At 40.0% G+C, this 25065-nt stretch overlaps 1 protein-coding gene across 1 annotated transcript in view; it reads right to left on the bottom strand.

Moving 5' to 3' along the window:
* Positions 1–854: 854 nt before the first annotated feature.
* The window catches only part of WDFY3 (WD repeat and FYVE domain containing 3), a gene marked incomplete at both ends in the record, with an annotated part of 112920 nt that continues 88709 nt past the window's right edge, over positions 855–25065 (bottom strand). Inside the window, 23 exons of the mRNA XM_080343105.1 lie at positions 855–975; positions 1770–1967; positions 2316–2427; positions 3296–3625; positions 4624–4720; positions 5574–5756; positions 6875–7054; positions 8545–8699; positions 9148–9306; positions 11008–11155; positions 14191–14403; positions 14730–14821; positions 16631–16784; positions 17592–17698; positions 18865–18982; positions 19840–19959; positions 20326–20380; positions 20933–21013; positions 21361–21446; positions 21813–21933; positions 22189–22337; positions 23112–23275; positions 23546–23714. Of these exons, the coding sequence (XP_080199231.1) occupies positions 855–975; positions 1770–1967; positions 2316–2427; positions 3296–3625; positions 4624–4720; positions 5574–5756; positions 6875–7054; positions 8545–8699; positions 9148–9306; positions 11008–11155; positions 14191–14403; positions 14730–14821; positions 16631–16784; positions 17592–17698; positions 18865–18982; positions 19840–19959; positions 20326–20380; positions 20933–21013; positions 21361–21446; positions 21813–21933; positions 22189–22337; positions 23112–23275; positions 23546–23714 (3312 nt within the window). The remainder of the gene's footprint in view (positions 976–1769; positions 1968–2315; positions 2428–3295; positions 3626–4623; positions 4721–5573; positions 5757–6874; positions 7055–8544; positions 8700–9147; positions 9307–11007; positions 11156–14190; positions 14404–14729; positions 14822–16630; positions 16785–17591; positions 17699–18864; positions 18983–19839; positions 19960–20325; positions 20381–20932; positions 21014–21360; positions 21447–21812; positions 21934–22188; positions 22338–23111; positions 23276–23545; positions 23715–25065) is intronic.

Below are 25065 nucleotides of genomic sequence, written 5' to 3' on the forward strand. Positions count from 1 at the left end.
AACAACACTGAGGTGGTAAATAGTTTGGTATAAAATGCAACACAAGCGTACAATTTAGTTCTTGGTTATCTTACAGCTAGAATAAAATACTCCAAGTCCTATTCTCAAAATGTTTTCTTTTGAAAAAAATCCATGTAATTCTATGAATAGCCTTACATAAATTAAGATACTGTGGGCAACTGAAAGAACAAACATGCATAGATTGGATTTTTAACAGAAGTATGCATAATGCCTTTGAGTTTTCTCCTTTTTTATATTTTTTGTTGTTTGATTTTTGTTTTGTTTTGTTTTTTTTTTTAAACATTCGTATTTGAATTGATAGATGAGATAAAGATGCCACACAAAGTATAGTGGTTAATCTGAAGTCCCATGTAACAGGCAGTTAAGTTCATATTGAGATAAAAAGGCCATTATACCTATTTACAATATACACAGTTGCTTGCGAAGAAGGCAGATTTACAACTATCTTCTAAAAAGCCTTCCCCTCCCCCTCCCCCCGATAAAGATGACTAGCTCTACAAAAACAAGACAAGAACTGGTCTTTAGGATAAGTGAGGATTTTCTCTATAGCCACGTCAACATAGGTTTAGGTGTTGACAGTTCAATCTATTGGATTTGTTGTTATCAATCATATCTTCCTGAGCCTTGCTCTTCACTTAATTATGCTGTTAGCCTCATTTACCTTCCGTCGACACAAGGCAATGATCCCTTTTCAATTTTAGTGCTTAAAACTCAGTATAAACTTAAGTGTAAACAGACAATATTCCAATCCCTTCCAATCACTTCACAATACTCTCACTAGTTCTTGGAGTGACGGTGGGGCTGGACGGGGTCTCTGTTTGCCAGGACGCACATCAATTCCTGGGCCCCTCCTCTGAACCCCGCTCATGCTGCAGGTTGTAGAAGCAGTTCTGGCAGACTCGGACCGGTGACGAAATCTTGAGGCGCTTGATTTCGGACTGAAACCGACTGCACCTGTGGAGAAAAACAAACATTGCTGTGAATACTGGTCCTCTCCCAACCCGGCCATTATCATCATGACTTCCAATCCTGGAAAATTTCGAAACTTACCTCGACAGAGCCATGCAGTCTGGCAGAAACAGAATTTAACTCATCACCACAGAACCAATGCAATAACTGCATGAGAGGCAGCTTAAAAAGATCTGTCATCACCAATTTAGACTCAAAGTATAGCTATGGAGATAAAACTAGAAATACCATCTCTGACACAGTGGACCAGAGAAAAGACTCCCACCTCAGTTCCTGAGTAGGGGGGAGCTCACGTACACCCTTCTCTATCATACACATTCCTGTCTGAGGCTGCATGCTACTGGCTTGTAAATCAGCACCCTTACAGTCCTGCATACAGTTTACATTTTGACCAGGTTGCTTGTAGACTGACAAGAACAACTATTTCCAGAAGTTTCTTTTTGTTGTTTTTGATTTGTTTTTTCTTTGCTAAATTCATTTGTCCAGAATTCAAGACTTTGTTTTCCCAGATGGGCAATGGGGAGGTTTCAAAACTGCAAGCATGTTTCATTCACTGCTGATACCTGTCTTGTCAACTGGATTTATACAGGGGCTGGTCTGTCTTTTCTAATTCCTATCTGGAAATTTTGAGAGCACTGATGTTTTTTCTTCATCAGTTCTGTTTTGGTAAGGGAGTGGAAAACCTCAGTCTTTTAGCTGAGTTCTGTGGTATGCAACAGCTTTACCTAGCCTAAAATTCAGTATAGGAAAGAGCCCAAAGGAGAATGTTGCAGACTTACTTCTGGCAGAAGAGCTGTCCGCAGTTCCTGCAATGGTGACGCCTCTCGGTGAGTGAAAACCGGACTGCGCAGCCTGAACAGCTGTCTCCCCCCTCGTCCTTCACCCAGTGATCAGCTGCAGATCGGCCAGGCTGATCGCTTACGGACCAGCTGAACACTCTGCCTCGGCCATCTCCGATAAGAATTCTGCTGTGATCTCTGCAAGAAAAAAAAGAAAAAAGCATTCCTGCAACAACGCTGGCACAATAATGTACAGATATTGATGACTGATTTTACATGTCAGAATATGTCGTGATGTTAAACTACTGGCATAGTAAGCAATGTGCAAATTAGCCTGGTCTGACCAAGAAATGGAGCTGTAACAACACTATACATAAACACAAGGCAGTTGAACGAGTCTACTTATTTTAGTATTTTTTTATCTCAGTCCTTGAACAAGGCTGCTCTGAACAGCATTATGTATGCAAAGAACAACAGCTGGTTTGTACTGCATCCCACTGACAACACTGAAAAAATATTTTAAGCAATCGCTTGCAAGCTACTCACTTAGAGATGCCAAGTGCGGTGATTTCTGCTGGATGTGCGTTGTCTTTGCGATCAAACGCCGTGTGCATAGTTAGTTTGCTTCTAAACACCAACTGACGCTCCCATCTGTATCCTAGAAATAAGATAGAAGTCAGCGAAGGAAAAAAAGCAAATTTACTTGTTCTCATTTTTGCTCCCTCCTCCCCTAACATATCTGTATGTGTGACTTGCTAAAAAGAAAAATCCTTATATCTTTCCAGAGATAACTCTATGATTCACGTTTCACTCAGGTGCAAACACATTTTCAATTACTCCCCAATACATGTAAGAAAGGAGAGGATATAAAAGAGAAATTCGAGGCTCTTTGTGTTATAAGTCCAGCTGGGAGTTGCAGACACAAGGAAGCCCTGTACCAAAGCCTGACAGGACTGGGATAGCTTTTTTTTTTTAATTATTCTTTTTTTGTTTGTTTGTTTTTGTTTTTTTAAAAAAGCTGGACAGCTGACTCAAACTGACCAAAGAGATATTCCACATCATATAACATCTTGCTCAGCAATAACACTGACAGGAGGGAGGGTTTTGGGGAAGGCAGCTGTCTGCTCAGAGACTGGCTGGTCATCAGTCTGCTTGCAGGAGGTGACGAGTGATCGCCTTTGCACCACTTGTGTTGTTCTGTCTTCCTCTTTCCTTCTGTTCTATCCTTATCTTGACTCAGGAGTTCCCTTGCTTTTGCCCTTCCTATTATTTCCACCATCCCACTCCAGAGGGTTGTGGTGTTTGTGGCAAGCAAGTGGCTTAGCTACTAGCCAGGGTAAACTGATCACAGCTTCTCAGGGAAATCTTGAACAACATGCAGCCTTCGCACACAAATTTTTCTCTTCACTGAACATTTTGGAATTTATCAGCCAATCCTGCTCAAAGATGCAGAGACAGACTGCCTTACGGGTCAGTGCTGAGAGCACATTTATCTGACAAGGGGAAGCATGCCCAATGTCTTTTACCTGGTTTAAGCTTGCTGTAGTGCCGTGCTTCAGCATAGCTGGGGTGCGGATGGTTAACCTGAGCGTGGGGATGCATTTTGGCTTGTCCCTCAGAATAATTGACAAAGATGAAGCCATCTTTCTCATCCAAGCTGAGCTGGTCTGACCAACGTCTGGAGTCATCAGAGCCGCTGTCTGCCGACCATGCTGCTGTTGCTCTGTTCGATGATGACCTCGGCCTGTGGCTCGTGCTGCTCGGTTGACTCTGGCTCTCCTGCAGTTTCGTGTCCTGGCCTACGCATGGATCATCAGCCTCAGAGTCACTGCTGTCCTCTTCGTGGGCTTCCTGCCCTGGATTCATGCAACAGGAGAGAGGACATTGTGAGCAAGACTGCTTATAGCCTGAGTGTTTTCCCCCACTCTCCTGCTGTGATACCTACAACTCACCAGGTACCACCAAAGCACGACCACAGGGAAACCTGCATGTAGGCATCTCAAAGCCTTTGCAGAGATTCAGCTCCTGCCATTTTAAATACCAGCAGGAATCATGCTGCTCTTCTCTTTTTTTGCACTGGTCTGTCAGAAAACAGCACTCCTTAGCTACAATAGTCTGTCTTAGTAGGCTGTGATAGACACAATGAGTAAAATTTTCAAAAATGCTCAAGTTAGCAAAACCAAATCTTTCTGCCTTGTAGAAAAACTTGCACAAGTAAGCAGTCAGGGATGTTTAAACACTGGCTGACAGACATGATGCAGATTTGTTAATAACAGGTTCTGAAATATAAAAAAGCAACCACTGAAGATATTTCTATTCCTAGTGACACTGAAAAAATGAGCTGTTTTTATATAATAATGACTAATGAGTACCATGTGAGCCAGATCCAAGTCCAGATCATATCTTCAACATGAAGAGGGTGAGAGGAAGATGAGATGGCTAAAAGAAACACCCATCAGGCATGGGCCACGTTCTTCTGACGGGAAAATTATGTGGCCAGCATTGCTTGTCGAAACAGCATGCTGTTCCACCAGTTTTCAAACTCTGCTGTTATGCTATAATTCCATTTCAAAATAAAAAAACAACTAGCTTTGGACAATGGTAGCATCCATTTGGTTCACCAATAGCAGAAACAACCACACACAGAAAAGTTCAATCTTCACACAAAAGGACCTATGACAGGCACGATTTTTCCTTACTCATAGCAATATGAAACTATTTATTATGGCTATTGGATGTCTCTTGTATTTTGAGACAAAATCCCTGCCATCCATCCTGCACTGTATAGCATTTTACCTATGTACAGCGAAGATCAGGTAAAAGGCAAATACAAAGCACTTGTGAGGAGACATACCTATTTGTGCTTCCTGACAATCCTCTTGCATTTCCAGCATCTCCACAGGCTCTGGAGCTGGTGTTTCTGGTACTTGCAAAAACTCCATCCGCCAGAACTGGAGGGACAAAGCATAAGCAAACTGGCACATACTGAACTCTTAAACTTTCTTCTGAGCTATTTCTAGAGTTAAAATAACTTATTAGAACTGTACATCTGCACTGGTAGCATGAGAAGCAGGTCACATTTCAATTCTAACCCCTGTTTTTGGGGGCTATACACTATTAGAGGACATCTGTGTTCACGCCTGAATCACAAGTGAACAAGTCTTGTGCTGTTATTTAACAACTTAGCTGTTGAAATGAAAAAAAATGCACTCCACATAGCAATCTGACCAGCAGACTCTGGTTAAGGCAGACCCAGGACTGCACGCAGAAGAGTACTGAAAATGAGGTTAGACTTGCAGTCATCAGAGATGCCACTAAGTTCCTCTTTTCTGCCTAGGCAGCAAAATGAATTGTGTCAAGGTGCGCAGAACAAAAGCAGTGAATGAAATCTCCAGTCTCCAGGCATAAAAGCTGGTAACCAAAAAGGGAAAGGAAACATATGCTGCTATTGCTAGTCACCACATTGCAAACGGGGCATCAAAAAGGAGAAAGAGAAAGACTGCACAGGAATGTCAGCTCACTGAAAGTGTTTTTCACGAATCTCCAGTGTCCATTTAACTTGTGGACAGGGTACAGCACGCCATCTTGTGCAGAAATGGCACAGCTGTCTCCAGCAGCAAAAGCAGTCTGTGGCATCTGCCCAACCTGGACTCCTTCCTGCAGGACTAATCGCTCAGGTGGAGCACCCAAGTGTAGCAGGACTGCTTTTGGTACCAGGCAGGACACTGTTGGATAGATATGACCCGTTTAACTGCTGCTACTACAATGTAAAACTTTTTCCAAGCAGCAATCCCTGGTACTTACCCGGACAACTCCATCAGAATGTCCCGTTACTATGACATTCTGAGTATCCCACTCATTCATCTCTGACACAAAGCAACACATGATTTGCTGGCTCCGGCCAGTGAAAGTGTTCACGCTTGCAGTAGGGCTGCCATTAATGCTCCACACATGGATGTAAGTACCAGCACATGACACAATATCCCCCTGCAAAAACAAATAACACCTCCATATTTCAATACAAGCCTCGGGTTTTCTTCAGCAAAAATATAAGGCAAGTTCACTCATAAGCCAAGTTCAGCACTAAAGCTGGCACTTTTCAGGAAGTTCTATTCAAGCTGAGCTCGGGCAACTAAACAATTCTTTAGGATGATATGCATTTTAAAAAAATTGTCTATAGAAAACCAGACTTTGTAGTAACCTATTTGTTGTATTTAGGGCATACAATGAGTAGACCAATTCCTCTACTTCTCACAGTGTAACAATCCAACAGCGTTTTTTTCAGTATTTTTTCTTCTCAGTTTTCAAAGACTGTGCTCACGTTGACTCGACTCTTTTTCACAAACATGTACCAACTTAAATTTCACATGCTTCCTTTTCGGGAAAAGAGCAAGAGATGGTCCAAACTGGTACACAGAGGAAACAGGAGCTGCAATCTAAAACACTGGCAACACTACAACCACCAGACTACTGGCAGCTAGTAAACTGTGCCCCTAGCTACATGCTCCTTGTGTTACAGCCCTGCTTTGTCCTGGTTTCAACCACTACATCTGCTTCTGTTGCAACATGGTCCATCCAGCCCTGATGGACCAATTACACAAAGTTTCAACTCAGACAAAATGCTTTGACGTACACGGGAGCTGGATAAATGGCAACCTATGACTTACAGGACCACCAGGGACACAAGCTCTTAGGATTTGTCTGTTTCTGCAACAATTGTCACTACAGTTTTTCATCCAAGGTATCTTCTGCTTCCTTTAAATTAAGCGTAAGAGGACAGAAGTCACTCAAGGTCACACATCAAAATCTTTTCCCAGCTCCTGTGGCAGGCCTGACAGCTCACTATGAATGCGGCACTAGCTACACTGCTGCCAGCACCTTTAATAAGCCCTTCTGAGCCCAAGCTCCTCTGCATGGAATAGACCCATGTGTATCTCTGGACAAAATATGCAAATTATTCCTTAACCAGCTAATTAGTTTTTAGAATAATTATACAAGTTTTCCCAAACCAACAGAAGAGCCTAGTTTGTTTTCCTTCGGTTTAACAACTTCTGACTCTTGCTACTGTTCCCACAGCACGTTGGTGAGGAGTATTTGATTCTTACCGTTAATTCATTTATACACAGTGCTGAAACTGGAGCCCTGTGACCTCGAAGCTGTGTTAAAAAAGAGAGTTTATTCAAATCCCAGATGATGCAGGTGCGATCCCGTGATCCACTCACAATTATGTGATAAGCAAGCGACGCTGTCAAGCATGTCACAGTGTCAGTATGACCCAGTAATGCCTGCAAAACAAAAGCCAGAAGGAAAAAGCTTCAATCAGGAGAGAGTACAAAAATCACTACATTAAACTTGCTTACCTGAAAAGATTCAGATACTGTAAACATGACTATCCTATATCAGAAGATGCAACTGACTTAAAGTATGTAAATAGTTTCCAACTGAATAACTGAAAATGATGAGTAATATTTTTTCCATTTAAAAGGTACTCTCACAAAACCACATTTCAAGGGTCTATGATATACAGCCTTCTACTGAAAAACAAACAAAAAACTAAAACCAAACAAAAACCCCAAAACCAATTAAACAAATTTCCGGCCCATTCGGTACCCTCCACCTGCCTCAGTAGCCTATTTAGAAAGTATATGTTCCAGACTTCACCTGAAATTACATTCTGAAAACAGAAATATTTTGTACATATAAAAGAGCTCCTATATAAACTTCTGTGGAGGTTTGAGAAATGCTGTAAGAGACAAGAAAGAGTTGTAACCAAAAAGGCAAAGTTAATTGGAAGGAGGAGAAATTTACAAACATCTGTTTTTATTAGACCCTGCTTTTACATTTTGGGCTTAACCGAACCATTGGAACAGGAGTCTGGAATATAGTCAGATTACTGCATCTTACTCAGTTACAAATCATTGACTAAAGTACAGTAAATGGCCCTCAATATGCTAACCCTGAAATTCAAGATACAGTGTTTTATCTTGCACTGTTCTTAAATAAAACCAGCTCTGGATAGTTGCTGGAGACTGCAAAAGGGAAGTTATTGAATAATTCTCTGAATTTATTCTCTTAAGTTTGAGTTGAAGCTTAAAAAGTCCTGTTATTAAGATGCTAACAGGAACAGTAACACAACATGATTACCTACAACAATGACACACATTTCCAGAATATTCTGAGGTTGTTGTTTGTTTTTTTTTTTTTTTTTAATTTAACAAATGAGCAGAAACAAAAATTGGTGTTTTGAATTAACAAAAATTAACAAAAAACAATGTTAAGGTGATCCTGAAAAAGTATACTCTGCTCCACAAACATCACTGCCAGAAAGTGCGAAGTTTTGTGCAGACGTGTGTGTGTATATATATATATAAATTTTTAAAGAAAAAAGTATTTTAAAAAATGAAAAAAGGAAAATGAACTTTTAAGACAGCCTCCTTCACTGCCCTCCCTGACAGTTTTCAGATGGAGGTATTTTACATAGAACAATAAAGCAGATGATTTCACAAAACACATCTGTATAATTTTGTTAACATCACTACTAAATCTCCCATCTCTCCAAAAAGCTCCTGGTGATCAACTATCCTTAAAAATTATGCAATTTTAAAGACGTATTTTGCCTACTCTAGAAATAGATCAGTACCTTGACTACCCAGTGCTCCAAAAAGGTCTGCCGGACTCAAGGTTTCAAAACTTATTATGTGAGCAAATACCCCCTTAATACCTCCTTTGATCTTGGAACATAATTTACATAAAAGGCATCTTCATTGCATTTTACCTGTTTCAGTGTGAGGGCTTTAGCTTTTTCTTTGGAGAGGCCCATTTCCCACACACACACCGCTGTGCTCGTTCCTCCGGTGATAACTAGTTTTGGGTTGGGACAAATGGCACACAGTATCTGACCCCATTCTGACAAACATTCATAAACAATTACTGCCTAAAATTAAAGAGAACAAAGAAGAATTACTCACAGGATTAGTGCTTGGCAGGAGAAAAATAAAAACCTGAGTGCCACCCTGGATGCTGGACCATTAAGTAACTAAGATATTGCTGCTGCTATCCCTTAAGTACTTTTTCCTCAAACAGAAGCAATTCCAGCCTCTGCCATAGGATGTCTCCCAAGAGAACACGAGAGATGAGCTTTAGCTGCAGAGATTTAATTGATTCATGCTTTGTAGACCTGGTAAAAAAATTATTAATGGGTTTATGCAATCCTGCCAGCCTTCTGATGAAGACCACCAGATAGGGAGCATAAAACATATGTAATACAAGCAAAGATTATTTAATTCACATGTGAAATAAATTTCCCTTGCTAGATTTTTTCACTACTGCATACTAATTGCTTTTGTTACATTCAGCACTGAAACAAATTTCAGATTACAAACCTTGTCTGACTCGTAGGTACCCAGTCTACAGCTGAGGTCTGCATAGCCCCAAGCAAAAGTTTTATTCCATGTAGGTGGGATGAGAACCTTATTCTGTTCGACTGCCAGAATGCCTTTATCAGTACAAACGATCTGTCCCACAGGCTCCTTGAGCTCTAGGAAAGAAGATGGGGTGATGTTTTATTGCCAGCACAGACAAATACTATCTGATCCCTTGAAAGACCTGAAACTCTGCAAAAGCAGGATCTCTGTATTGGCTATGTTATATAAATCTTCTTTTAAACTGTGATGATAGCAACTTCTGCTACATTCCCTAAGAAGTCCAGGACTAAGCACCAGTAGTGACAAAAACACCCTGAGGATCACAGACAGTTCTGATCCCACCTGTGATGCTGCACAAGGTGTCCTCCAGACAAGATATTTGTGGTCACAGAATCGCAGAATGCTAGGGATTGGAAGGGACCTTGAAAGATCATCTAGTCCAATCCCACTGCCGTAGGAACACCTAGAGGAGGCTACACAGGAATGTGTCCAGGCAGGTTTTGAATGTCTCCAGAGAGACACAACCCTCCTGGGCAGCCTGTTCCAGTGTTCTGTCACTCTCACTGTGAAGAACCTTCTTCTCAAATTTAAGTGGAATCTCTTGTGTTCCAGTTTGTATCCATTACCCCTTGTCTTACCATTGGTTGTCACCGAGAAGAGCCTGGCTCCATCCTCCTGACACTCACTCTTTACATATTTATAAACATTAATGAGGTCACCCCTCAGTCTCCTCTTCCCCAAACTAAAGAGACCCAGCTCCCTCAGCCTTTCCTCATAAGGGAGATGCTCCACTCCCTTAATCATCTTTGTTGCCCTGCGCTGGACTCTCTCCAGCAGTTCCCTGTCCTTCGTGAACTGAGGGGCCCAGAACTGGACAAAATTCCAGATGTGGTGTCACCAGGGCAGAGCAGAGGGGAAGGAGAACCTCTCTCGATCTACTAACCACACCCCTTCTAATACACCCCAGGATGCCATTGGCCTTCCTGGCCACAAGGGCACAGTGCTGACTCATTAAAAGTGATTGTACCATTTTTGGAATAAATAAAAATAAATTTTTGGTATTGATTCCAACATCTTGGCCACACGTTCCCACAGGCTTCATTCCTGACTACAGCCTATGGTGTCCTACCTGCTTTTCCCAAAGATTTGCCAATATAGATTAGTGCTTTCAAATTTTCTGTCTTAGACTGTAGCCCTGTTGTGTTCTGTGTAATACTATGCCCTTCTTTCCGTACAGCAGGCAAGCACAGATTAATTTAATCAACTAGGAAATAAATCACTATGTATCATTTACCTGCTTCACAGACAATTAACTTTTGCTCAGCCCAATGTCAGATATGAACTAAAAAAATACATTTTTTTAACCTGAGTGTGGCTGCCAACACCACCTTTCCTGCCAACATTTCTCAGTATTCCTTGGCACTGTGATAAAGAATCTTTCTGCTACACAAATCACAAAAATTGAGGTCATCACAGACCCAGAAGCAAAGTACCCTGAATATTGTTCAGACACTTCTGAAACTTGCTTCAGACAATTTGTTAAATTAAAACTAAAGAGGTGCTTGGGCCTAATTTTATCCTCCTTTATAAAATGTTATGCTAAGCCAACATCGGTTTGGTGCTTCCCAAGTATGCTTTAAGGCAACTAAGAACATAATCTTACAGCATTAGGATATTTTATATTTGTCTTTCTCACAAAAGCACAGGCATTAAGAACACCAGAAGTAAACAAAACATGCAAAAATATGATCTTGCTGAAACTCTGAATGCTCTGGCAAAGAAACAGGAATAATTACTGTGGCTTTACAGTTTACCTTTCACTGGGGCAAGGGATGGCCGTAGATTGTCCAAATGATGGAAAAAAATCTTGTCACTTGAGAAACCGGGGGGCACAGAGGTTCCCACAGCCTCTCCATTTAGTCGGCTTCTGACACGCTTCGGTGGGTGTGGTTTTTTAAAGAGCTGAAATTCATCAAGACATTAATTATCATCAAAAAATTACACGTTTACAAGAGCACAAGCTTTAAAAAGATCGTCAATATGTTCGATTCACCTTCTAAAAATTCTGCATGACAGCAAACATAACTTAACTGTTCTCAGTGTTCACTAATAACTTCTGCCAAACATTTCAATAAGACTTCAAAAAACAATATGAAATCCAACAAGGATATAACATGCAAAGTATCTTTAAAGCCACCTCCAGTTGCAAAAGCAGTTGAGGTAAAACAAGCAAAAATCCCAAAGCTGATATTAAATTCTAACCTAAGACAAACCAAAAGCTAATTTTTGGCCAGGCTACCAAAAACCAGAATAACAGCATGGGTGGTGCCTAAATGGGCTGCACATGACAGTCATGGACAAGAAATGCATCTTAGCACCCGATTATTTTCTGCTTGTCTTTTCATTACAAGTGATTTAATTTCCCTTTTACTGATTCACTGACCATTCCAGATATCTCAGGCAGTGTTAAACCAACCAATCATTGCTTCTAATAAGCTGTGATCATCAATGACACACACTAAGGTTTACCACATGATACATTCATTATAAGCAATTTGGATGATAGATAATATGTATTATAATACATAAATGACAAATATAAATATTGAATGATGTTTTGTAAGATTTCAGTTACTCTTTGGCAGAGAGGTTCTTATGGCACTGAAAGGAGAACTGAAATTCCAAGGCTGAAAGTTATTTTCCTTATAGCCCTTTGAGATGTGTTGTCTGTTTGCAAAGGGAACATGCATAAGCCTGAAGTAGCTGAGCTATGAGCATGCACACACATTACTACTGCTCGCACCTACACTCTGGGTACGAAGGACAACAACAGGCCTATGTGCCGCAGCTCTCCCTGAACTACAGCATGCCTTCCATATGGCTGGGCTACGAGAAGATGAAGAGAGAAGGCACATCATAGAGCACTCACATGGGCAATTGATCTCAAAAAACACCAGCTTCAGCAAGAAAAAACACTGCCTTTCTCCTCTCAGTGACTGTCCCTCTTGCTTATTCATTCTGCTCTGCATCTCCAGGCTGTGGCATCTTGGGACCTTTGCAGAATCTGCAAGAGCCCTTGGTTTGTTCAGCCTGGAGAAGAGGAGACTGAGGGGAAACCTCGTCATCATCTACAGCTTCCTCACAAGGGAAGGAAGAAGGGCAGGCACTGAACTCTTTAGCGACCGATGACAGAACCTGAGTGAATGGCAGGAAGATGTGCCAGGGGAGGTTTAGGTTGGACATCAGGAAAAAGTTATTCACCCAGAGGGTGGTAGAGCCCTGGAACAGGCTCCCCAGGGAGGTGTCACAGCCCCAAGCCTGACAGTGTTCAAGAAGAGACTTGGACAACACCCTCAGACACACAGTGTGAACTGTGGGGCTGTCATATGCAGGGACAGAAGCTGGACTCGATGATCCTTGTGGGTCCCTCCCAACTCAGGACATTCTGTGATTCCAAACATAGCACCAGTTCTGGAAGGTTTTACAGTACAACTTTTTAAAATGAGAAACAGAAATACCAGGGGCATTACTGGTGGAAGAGATGGGGTAAAGGCAATGTGGTCTTCGTGCTGTATCTCCATGCAGTAAAGGAGTGAAAAAGCGCATAGCAGCTGCGACACTGAGATAGCCTGCCCTAGATCCCTCCTAGGAAGTCACAGAGGATCATAACAAAACTCCATAGTTACATAAAAATGTGCTCCAAAGTAATCAGCACCACAAAAATGACTTAATGAAGGAGTTTTGAGTTTCCAAAATTTATTGTAGTCTGCCTGTTTCCTCTAGAAAAGCATCACACAATCTCTGGCAGGTCTCATAATAGGTTTATACCTAACAGGCGTTGGAAGGTTCAGGCAGCCCTTTGAACTCAGCTGTGATGCTCTTCCACTGCCCTGTTCTCATCCCCAGCCTTTATCTGGGCCATGTCTGATTATCATCACTACCAGGGGACTGATCATTACTTAAGAAGAGAAAACCCCACAGCCACTACGTACAATCTAGATTATCAAGAGAAAGAAAGGTAGAAAAAGGAGAAAAACAGCCACCGAGGAAAGGCAAGCAGTTCTTAGCCTTCCTTCCAAGCAATGAGACAGACATCTGTTAATGGGTCCCCACAGGACATATCCTGTGGCTGTCCTGACATGTTCTGTCCTACTGCAGCCTAGAGGTCCCGACACATGGGTTGGGTTCCCAGGGAATTGCTGAAGGTATTTGTGGTTTCCACCAGATCTAGGATTGGAAAAATTCACTGAAGACATTTAAAAGTTTCACTGGACAACAACAACAAAAAAACCTAAATAAATGCCTAATTAAAAAAAGAAGAAGAAAAAAATCCTCAACCCCTAAAAGCTAAGAAAGTAAAACTTCAGACTTAATATTACATTTAATAATTTAATGTTATCTCTTAAAGACAACTCAAACTTTAAAGCTGCAGCAAAGATGTGTCTATGTGTTTAAAGCTCCTTAACTGTAGCTGTCCTGTAAGAGTCAGTCTTCTTAGTTTAATTTTTGAGGGTTTTTTTCAACAAATTCTTCAAATGAAAGAAGCGGCTAAGCCCTGCAGAACACCAAGAGACTGGTGTAGAAAAATGTGTAAGTTATTATAGAAATTATTTTATTACAGAGTAACTTAAAATACCTAAACAACAGGCATTACTTTGAAGTTGCACTTTCACTGCTCCTCTCTGACTTGAAGTGCTACACTTTGTGGCAGGATCATATTTTTTTGATGCTGATTTTTACGTTGAACCACACGGCATCTCACCTTCATTTTAAGGGTGTAAAAGGGGATAAAAAGACATTTCTGATCTCACAAGCAAAGATTAAAGTTGATTTTTGTTGCTTTTATAATGGAAATGTAACTGATTTCACATCACTGGAAGAATATTTATGGAAAAATGCTCCCAGGAAGCTTCACTCCTAAAACACTTTCCCATTCTATATTAATATGTTTCAACCCGAGTGTCATCTGGCAAATAAGGATCCTACAAATGGTATACCTGCTTTGGTATCTGTCCAAAGTTATTAATGAATCCTATGGTAGCTGTCTCTTTTAATGGATCATTGATGTTATATATGTCCACTTGTCCCTCATAGAAGAGATGGTGAAAGACATTTACAGCTTCTACTGCAGCAGGACCTTGCTGTTTATAGCCAAAGATCAAGTCAATCCACTCATGCAGATGTGCACTCACAAAGTCGCATTCCAGAGCCTGAAATTCAAAGGGCATGCATTAAAACAAGCTGTATCAGTCATCAGTTGAGTTTACTATGCTTGCCGCAAAGAAAAATGCAGAATATATTTTGACATATGTTTTGATAAAGCTTTTCACTGAAGCAAGGCTTGCCTCAATGTACTCCCTAGCTAAATAGGAAGGGGAGGAAACACCAGTTCTGCAAACCTTTGCAACAATTAACCATCAACGCAGAACTCATGGACTGGCTTAGTGGCTGTGACGGCATGAATCCAGCTTAGACTAATACGTAGTGGAAAGTCCCAATTGACACCTTCTACTACCATTATTAAAAGGTAGATTACCTCCCGATGAACTCTGATAAATTCACGAGGATCTCCTTTTGCCCATGGGGGGAGTATTACATCACCAAGTTTAGTGCCATTTTGTTTGCAACCTGAAAGAAAAAATAGGAGAGCAGCACTGAAACCTCACTACGACAGTGAGAAAATAATAATAAATGCATAAAATATCAAATTATAATAGATTTCCTTTATAAAACAAGCTGTTTCAGTATTTTCTTTAAAATACTGTGAAATTTTTAAATGTCAAGCAGTGTCAACATGAAAAATTCTGTCTCAGTTGTTTATGTGAGATTGCTCACAGGATGAAGAATTCAAATATTCCTTGCTAAGAATGTGGAAGATGACAATACTGTTTCAGCATGTGCTCTTCAAAACAAACATGACCCTTCTAGCTAAGGTGTGTTGATTACATCACTACTCCTCAATCTTTTCACAACTTCACAATATACAGTCTGAAGTCAAAAGCTTTATGTTTCCCGACCAAGTGCTCTTGGAACATCAGGTTTTGTCTTAATATTTCTACTTCAGTACATTGCTGCATCACAGGAAAGACTCACTGTGGTGTGTGAAAGTTAATGAAAACAGCAGCCAGTAAAAGACACTTTTGCCATCACTGTATGACCAGAATCTCGTTCTGTAGGTTCGGCTCATCACACCAATGTAGCCAACCCTGCTACCAGAACTGCCACAGTAGCAGCTCTCCATTCTGCAGCCAGAGGAAATCAGCGCAGGAAGCTGCATTCCCTTATCTCTTTTAAAATATTCTTATGCTGTGAGGAAAACTGGAATAAATGTGCTACCCCCTGTATTTCCTGTATTTGGCATCTGTTTAGTGTGTATATATTATAGTAGCAGCATGTCAATTGAGTACATTTTGAAGAAAATAAATCCCTGTATGAGAGAGTGTAACAGTAAACTATACTGAGAAACCTTAGTGGAACAGTATTTAATCCTAGGATTTCTTTTCTTCACAATACAAACATTCTGTATTGAGTGGTTGTTTTACTCAAGAGAATGCCTACACACCACAGGAGTACAGGCTACATACGAATTTCTCATGTCCCTCTAGCTTCACACCCAAGGACATGGGTGATTTCCCTGGGTATGGTCTGGCCACATACATTCATTTGGGTCTCAGACAGCCCCCTTTGCACCCCGAACATTAAACATCAGCCTGTTACGATTACTAAAAATGTACTTGTTAAGACTTCCCAGCTATATTCTTGTTTTGTCATTTGTTGCCAAGAACAAGTCCAGACTTCCTATTAGCTCAGAGGATCACCAATAAATTCCCAAGTTTACAGGGGCGCACAAGTTCCAAGCTCATTGTTCCAATAGAAGCATTACTTGCGTCATCAGACTTTGGAGCTTTTCTTCTCTTTTTTATCTGGGGGGAAGGGGAACGGAAGAGCGAGGAACTGACACAACCAGAAGTGTCACACGATATTTGACAATTGTTCTGAACAAAACTTTTGCTCCTGTTGCTCCAAAACCTCAATGAAGAGTTTTTAGGACTTTGATAGTCACAGTCCAAAATTATTGTCTATGGAGGTAAGTGGACAAAGCTTCAGTATTTTTCTGGTAACAGCCATCACCCTTCTGTGTGAAATAAGACTTGGGAGAGGTTTTGCAAGGTGGGTTTCTTTGGTTTTGTTTTTGTAATTTTTGTTTTGTTTTCCAATCTCTTACAATGCATTTGGAGTAAAGGATTTAAGGCTGATAAAACCTAAAACTTGCTTAATCTTTATTTGTTGCTATTAAGATGCACAACACAGAGCTCACAAAATAAGATCTTAAAGCCACTGTTAAGGTGACATACATACTAAGAAGTATTTATATGTCCTATGGCCAGTAGGTGTGAAATTTGACTCCCATGGAGTAATGACTCTCTTTCTGCATACCTAGGTCAAAGTTGTTAGAATTGAGGAGGAACTCGGGGAGGTAGAAGAACTCTGGGATGAGCTCCTTCACATCTGCCATGTTGTGCTTCGAGGCAGAATACCAGGCCTCCCGGACGCTGTGAAACATGCGGTCAGCCAGGTCGAAGTGACCGCCCTGCAGGACACAGCAAGAAGCATCACGGCATCAGAATATATCTCTCACCACAGCAGATTTTGGCAAGAAAGCAACCCCAAACACTCTCTGCCTAATAAAGACACTACAGAATGTAGCACGTTTCTTCCTCTAACACTGTGGGTTTAAACAGCTCCGTTACTTTTTGGTGTACAATAATAGTAAATACAAAGCACTGAGATATAGATATACAGAATTTTAAGAAGGGAGTCATCCAGTCCTATTTCAAAGTTTAGTCTCTCCCAGAGAAACACTATGGCAAAGAAAACAAATGTTTTTGCCTGATGGCTTCTGTCTAGGCAAATATTTTATAGGTAATGTTACAAACCCTGCTACCTGTCAAAACTAACAAACAATTCTAGGCTCTGCAAACGTTTATTTTAACACTCAGTACTAAACCGGCTCTTTGGAGAGACATATCGGTTTAAAATAACAATCTTTCAACACTTCCAGCACGGAACTAAACAACTGGCATATGATCCTCTCAAAAACAGACAAATAAAGCATGATGAACGAAGTAATTTTTTCACAAGAAAACATGGGTGTTTTTTTTTTGTCTGCTAGTATTTTCATACATTTAGAGAAATGTTAAAATTATGAGGGAAAAAAAAGTTAATTCTATTGCATCTTTTACAAAGAAACATCAAAACCTCCCAGGAAATAATCACTCTGCTAAAAATATTTCTTCTACCATATTTGACAAGAACAAAGCTGACAGATTGCATTTTTCACTTAGGTTTCAAATGTGCAGCCGCAAAGAAGCACAAAGTGAGGTGGTGTACTTCTTACCTGCAAACGTAAGAAAATTTGAGTAAAAGGCTCCATCCGGACAAGATAAGAAGCCACTATCATGGCCGATGAATAGTGGGTCCCATAGTGATAAGCTGGAGTTTCCCCTGCAGAAGATTAAAAATCATAAACATAGAACCAATAAAGCAGTTAGGTAATAGAATCAATAGTACGTGACCTTGGAAACATTAAACATTGGAATTTATAATTTTCGTTCTCATGAATCTGAAAGCTTTATGTTTTGTCATGGTTACCCCTTGAGTTTCGGCTGCAGTCCAGTAGCCCTACTTCAACAGGTTTCTGCCCAGCAATACTGAATGGGTAGTAACTTTTCATTTTAACTAATTGAAATGTTGCAGTGCAGTAACTTTTTTTTTAATTTTTAGTCTTACTGGTTACTGTGGAACCAAAGGCTTGGGCAGAAATGCGTCTCAGAATTGTTGACTACAGATTTTTGTACAGCTCTTATTTTCCTAATGTTCTGGCAAAAATTCTGCATAAATACACTTAGAATATACTGATTCATTTCTAGAAATGAATGTCTTTGCCACCTGCTGCTGTTTGATACAGAATGGCACTCCCATAGTTAAACAGGCTTGTTTTTTCAATAAAAGCACACAACAAAAAACCTTTCATATAACAGCTGCCTTGCCAAACACCCAAGTTTTATTTTCAATATATGAGGAAGTTCTAAAACCGAGAATACATAACTTAATTGCACCTCACTCTGAAGCGTTCCAAATTTAAGAACTTATTAGTGCACAATTTTTGTTGGGTTTGGTGGTTTTATTTTTTTGTTTTAGCTAAGAAAATGCTGTTTCCTTAGGAAAAAAAAAAAAAAACCACTAAAAAATGAAAAAGCTAGCACACTGATAATGCAGAAGTATTCCCACTCCTTTGTACAACTTATTTTCTTGGAGCAGCACTCAAACTGTGTTAGTCAGAAAGAGCTGGTTGCATGCTTCATGTGCTTGCCTACTCCAGCCTTTAGTCAACATTAGAGGGCTCTGAATGTGCAACTGTTTTGTCTTTATTTTTACATATACACAAATGCTGTCATTTGGATTTAAAACAAACCAACCAATGCAACAAGAAAACCAGTGTGCCTTTGTTCCGTTTTAGTAGTTGTTGGAGAGTCACTAAAAACCACGGTAGAGTTCTGCCTATCCACATCAACACCTCTTGACTCACATTACAAAAATCTATGACTGACTTCCACCATGTGACAGGCACACATCCCTCTGCTCTTCCTGCAGGATGTATCATTACTTACCATTGGGATCTTCCCAGTCTTTGTATCGCTTCTTGTACTGGGCTAACCTGTCTTCTGTTTGAGCTCCCATGGGCTTGGCCAGGTTTCTGAATGTCTTAGGATTTGTAAGATCCAGTTCCTTCAAAAATAAAACACACCAGTTTTATCTAAAACAAACAAACAACAGCAACAAAAACAAACAGAAAACCCCCACAAAAAGACCAAAACAAACCCTCTGAATGCTGCTGATTACCATACTTAACACCAAATACCTCCTAAGGCTGTCATCTTTGCTTTCTATGCACACAGCAGGTGCAATGTTGAATACGCTTAAACCAGTTCTTCAAATCTGATCTAAGAGAGTCAGTGTTTTTTTATTTTAAGTGACACCTGGTCTCTGGATAATTTTCACCCTGCTCACTTCATCCTGTTCCTCAATTTACCCTAATTCTGTTCTTGAATACTTGGCATGCACCCTAACAATATTTTATGTTACGGTCCAGCTGGTAGCGATGGCTGCCCACAAAAGCATTAACAGGATGCTTCATCTTTTTCAAGGGCAAATTCTTCACTGCAGGGACAGATTTCATAGTGGCCTCTAGTAGAGTGTTCTGGAGAAGCATACTTTCTCTGCAGGCAAAATATCCTTCAGGATAACCAGTAGAAAGCTAATGCAAAGACTTACAGGAACTGCTGCAACATAAAGGAGAGGCAACTGCCTTGGAAGCAGCTGCACATCCTGGCCCTCACCTGTGCACAGTCCAACAAAATCTGTAAAATCAGCACAGGCAAGGACCTGCCCACATGGGACAGCCAAGAATCTCTAATATTCTACCCACTGATAAGTGGGAGGAACATTACAAAATAGGTTAAATCGAAAAACTGGCAATAAAGATAAAACCTGTTTTTATCAAGGCAGTATGAGCCAGCTATAATATTTGCAAAACCTCCAACACATGGAAGATTCCTATTAGGCTGACAAGATATTTGATTTACCTCTGAATCGTAATCTGCGAGGATCCAGGGAAAGACAGGGTACTGCATGAGATCGTTATAGGATCTGCCCGCCAGAGTGTTCAAGTGCATCAGGTACTGGAAGTTGCTGATTTCTCCTCTCTTAAGGGAAACAGGTAACAACACTGTGAAGTGTTCACTTTACAACAATTGAATGTCTGCGCTGCCAGACTGTCAAGGTGTTCAGCTCTCCCCAATCTTATGAAATTTACTTCAGTACTACAATGCTTACTCTACTTTTACTATAGTCCCTCCCCATGCATTTTCAACAGTAAACCCATTTCCTACTTGATGATGATACAATGAAACATTAATACTAAGAACTAAAACACTGAGATACACTTTTGACAATAGCATATTCCACCTGTTTGAAACAGAGCATGCAGCTTATATGCACTGATTAATTATGCATCACTACAAAATGTGGAATTTAATAAAAAAAAAAAATCCCAAAATTTTCATACTTACTTCCCATCTTTGAGTAACCGACTTTTCTCCCACTAAAGTGCTAAGCAAGCCAGACCTAATGGGAAGAAGGAAGTGTGTTTTCTGACTTCGCAGTAATATCTGGGTTATATCTTCACAAGAAAATCCAAAGCTTTACAATGAAAACTTGTAAATTGTAACAATTAGAAAAACAGGGTTTGGTTCCTTTCTGCTTTAGCTGTGCCTTTTTTATTTCTAAATACAGACTGCTAACACTATACAAATTAACTGTGCAATTCAGCGCAAATACATAGGTATTTAACAGGCTGATGACGAGGAAAATATCTTTAACAACTCAGACTAACCTAGTGCCTTTGGCATTCCAATTCCTTTTAGAATGTATCTGTATACTGATAATGTTAATCTTGATAACATATATTAATTAGTAAGATGATATACCACTACTGCCAATAATATTAAGTACAGTTAAATAACTAGAGCACAGCATCACTAGCTGTGATGGGCATTTTTGTAATGCCCAATTTTAACCTGAGGTTGCAGTCCTGTCCAGTGAATCCTAACCTTAATGCAAGCATCATTTATTTTCAACTGATGAGCTATAGAGCTTGTGAGCAAGCAAACCACCTACCCTTGCTCTACGCTGGTGTTTGGCCTCTGTCCGGACACTGACTCGGAACTGTCAGTTAGAGATGGCACCACAGCCAAAAACCTGCATCAGCAGTTAAAGGAAAATAACATTAGTATTTCTATCCTGGGTATGTTGTCTTCTTAGAAACAGAGTGCATTTATTACAATTGCAAAGTTCATTCTGAGCAGTTCCATAACACCTTCAACAACACTGAATGACCCTTTTCTCACTGAACACACCCCCCAAGTTTCATATGCAGGCATCAGCACTTCCAAGTGCTCCTTTTGTGCAGCACCAGGTTTGTTACCAGGTTGTCCACTGCCTGATGCCCATCACCCTGCAATCTGCATCCGGTTGTTATATGCTCAACAACAGGTATTTGGAAATATTCAGATTAAATGTTTTAAACTTAACTTATTTTACAATACCTTTGATAAACTTTGTTTCTAATCCCCTTTTGGAAAGCTAGAAGATAGTTCCGTCCGTCTCCTGAGAAAACTTCAATTGCAATTGGCTGAAAACAAAGAGGACAAACTCAAGTCAACATTAACACATTTGCTTGCCTCCTCTGAAGGTCAGACATAAGAATAGAACAGTTTAGTCAGACTATGTCACATCTGACACAAAATTACGGTGAAGCAGACTTTGCTTAGTGCAGACAGCTGTTTTATTTTTGCAAAACTAGAATTCACTAATTCACTCAATAAACGAAACCACTGTAAACAAAATGTTCAAACATAGGTGTCTGACTTAAGCAATTCAATTTCAACACAATGAGCAGCTTCGCTTTCCAAATACTGAAAATTGCTTTTGAAAAATGACTACATTGTTAACAAATTCTGAAGTTGACTCCTCAATCCAAATATGGTGTCTGAGTTACCTGCAAAAGGTATCTCCTTTTATGTACTTCCTTGATATCTTCATAGGCAAAAATGCTGCATGTTCTTTTAAGTTGACTTGGACCTTGCCTTGCTCCTCTGGGTATGATTGGCTCATGCATCCTGCAAATGAGCATAAACAGGCAAGAAAAAAGGGATTAAAAAGAAGATAAATCAAAATAATTATTCTCTTAATTCATATGAGAGTCCAGTTACAGAAACAGCCAATTTTCACAATCTACCATATCACACAGAGGAAACTGCTCCTGAGGTCTTTATGAATCTGACATTATTTTGGAGTTGAACTCTCAAAAACCTCATTAAACAGTTCTTGCTCAGCTATTAAAGACTGATGAAGTTCTCTATTAATTGACTCACTTTGGAGGCAGTGTCTCAATATCTCTTATTTCTCTGGTGGCTGTCATTGTAAATCCATCAATGACATAGAAGTGCTCTTTCCCAAAGAGCAGGAGCCCTTCGCTGGTGTCAAGGCCCTGAACCCGAGCACAGCGGTACATGTGCTGAATCTGTAACGAAAAGCAGACATTTGGCAAAAGCAGGTCAACAAACTCAGGCTCAGGCCATTGCTTTTTAGAACAAGCCCCAGACACTCTTTTATCACTTGCAGATACAGCCAAAGTCTGCAATTTTTTCCCCTTAATCAGAGATATACCTAACATTTGCAATTAGCAATTGGGGAGGGAGTTAAATAAAACCTCCTCTGTATAATACAGATTTACGTATTTACCAACTTATTCACTTATTTCATGCTTCTTGAGCATATTTTAGAATGTAGCCCACATGAATGTGATCACAAATTTACTGGTATACTTCAGACAAACTCTGGAATGCTTAAATATGCAGCATGGCAGCTCAACACTATTCTTGGGGATACAATACCAGTTCTCAAGGTTTTTTATCCTAACAAAGGGAAAAATTAATTATAGACAGTTTCCCAAGTTCAGTGTTTATATTTTCAATATATACTTTCTCTCTGGACTCATTAAGCAGACAGAATAATAATCCAAACATGGGATAACTTGCAGCTTTCATTTTGAGACAAGTTCTTTTTAACCTAGCAGGCAGAAGTAAAGAAAAAGAATGTTTCCAGCACAGGGTTTTCAGCTCAGGACCTCTTTGAACCAGAGCACATATTTGGTTTCACAGAAGAAGCTGATAGAACATTAAGCAAATTCAGCTGTCGATCAGGGAATGTATTTTGGACATTTATTCAGGCATCCAACATGTAATGCAGAAATTCTGATATAGTAAGTGCTTAGTGTGTTTGAAGTACACAGTACCTTCTCTCCTTCTTCGAGGAGTCGAAGTAAAGTTGTATTGTCAGTCTTCTCCTCTTCGTCAATTGAGCTTCCCTCAGCAATCTGATCCTGCGATTGCTCCTGGTTCTCATCATCTCCTCCATCAGGAGCAGAGCGAGATCGTTTCAGGGGAGGCTTCACCAGGCCTGGAAAAGAAGAATAGAGATAGATAGATATATAGATAGATAGACAGACAGACAGACAGATAGATAGAAAGGGGCAAGAGAGGGGCAAGAGAGGGGCAAGCCAGACACACAAAAATTTCACTTGGCAAAACCTATTGAACTTTAAAATTGCTGATCCAATGCTCAGACAGAAAACTAAGAATCCTACAGGATCTTAATGCAAACACATGAGAAGATACAAAGGCAGATAAATTTAAAGAAAACAGTTCAGGACAGAACAAATGATCTAACCTTTGACTCTTGCAATAGTGTCCTCCCCGTGTTCTGGCTCCTGCTGAGTTGTTTCACCCACTGTATTCTCTTCTATAGTGTCCTGGAAGACTGCAGCGTTTCCAGAAGCCAAGCGCATGTAGTACTCCTTACTGTCGTAACTTATAGCTCTTCGGTAACGAGCAGGTTTCTTAGAAATAATTGAAGAAATGGCTTGGTCAGTCAACTCCACGCTTACATCAGTGAACGTGTTTCAGGAATACTGTGTGCAGCACAGTGCATGCCCATCAAGTGTTTTGTGCGTGCTCAGATATATACCAACACAGACAGACACAGAGACTCTGCAGCAAATCTAATCTGCAGGCTCACTTCCTAATTCAGCCACGCAAGTAATAATGGAGTTGCAGAAATGTCTGCAAATAAACCTACAACGTGGGAAATAAGGGGTATGGTCAGTATGTTCTGAACTGTTACAAAAGGCTGGGATACTTGTGGTTAAGATTGACAGATCAGACAGCCATGTTATTGTTTTTCATAACTCCCTACAACACACGCAGCTTATTCATTAGCCAGCTACTTCTTTACTCGGCAACAGTTTGAATAAAAAACTGTCTCAAGGAAAGATACAAATATGTGGAAGTTTATATGAACCAAAATCAGCCAGTGACTGCCTTTGTGGCTCAGAAATGATTAATTAATTCAGTTGTTTCTTGTTTAGTAAGGGTTCTGATGGTTTGCAGGCAGGAGACCAGCCCAAGGGGATCCATTGAACCGAAGTATTTCTTCAAGCACTGTCTGTACCTTTGGGTAACGACAACGGATTATGATACACTTCATTTTGGTGGTGGTGTTTTGTTTGATTGTTTGGTTTGGTTTTGGAAGGGATTTTTTTTTTTGTTTGCATTAGTTTTCCTGAGGGCTTTTTTGATGTTTTTATTGTTGCTGTTTTGTTTCATTTTGTTTGGTTGGCTTTTTCGTTTGTCCATCCTGTCCCCCACCACAGGCTATTCTTATGTTCCTCACTTGATTATGGAGGTAGAATTTGAAATAGAAGTAAAAACTAAATGAGGACAATAGATAAATTAGAGTGATCACAGGGGATACAAGTGAAGACAAAAGAGGTATTAAATAGACAAGAACCTTGCCAAAATTAAAACATACTGATGCACTTGGATAGAAAAAAACCCATCGATGTTATACTGCAGTTGAAAATTTTCTTCTCTGACTACTGTTTAACCCCACCCTCTAGAAAGCTCACTTTGTCAATATGTTCAGTTCTCCAGCAGAAATAATTTTCTTTGGTTTTGATTTGTAGCTTTATTCCCCATGGATGTTGAAATTAGATTGAGATAATTACAAAATATTATTATAAATCCAGTTCAATGCTTTAGATTTATGTAGAACTATATAATATCACCTGCCATTTCAGTCAAGATTTTCCCTTGTTCACTTTTGCAGTAATAACTGGAAATCAATAAAATGTGATGTTTTGTTGTTGTTCATCTCTATGATAGTACAATGGGAAAATAAACGACCCATAA

The sequence above is a fragment of the Nesoenas mayeri genome (assembly GCF_963082525.1).
Source record: "Nesoenas mayeri genome assembly, chromosome: 4".
NCBI lineage: Eukaryota > Metazoa > Chordata > Aves > Columbiformes > Columbidae > Nesoenas > Nesoenas mayeri.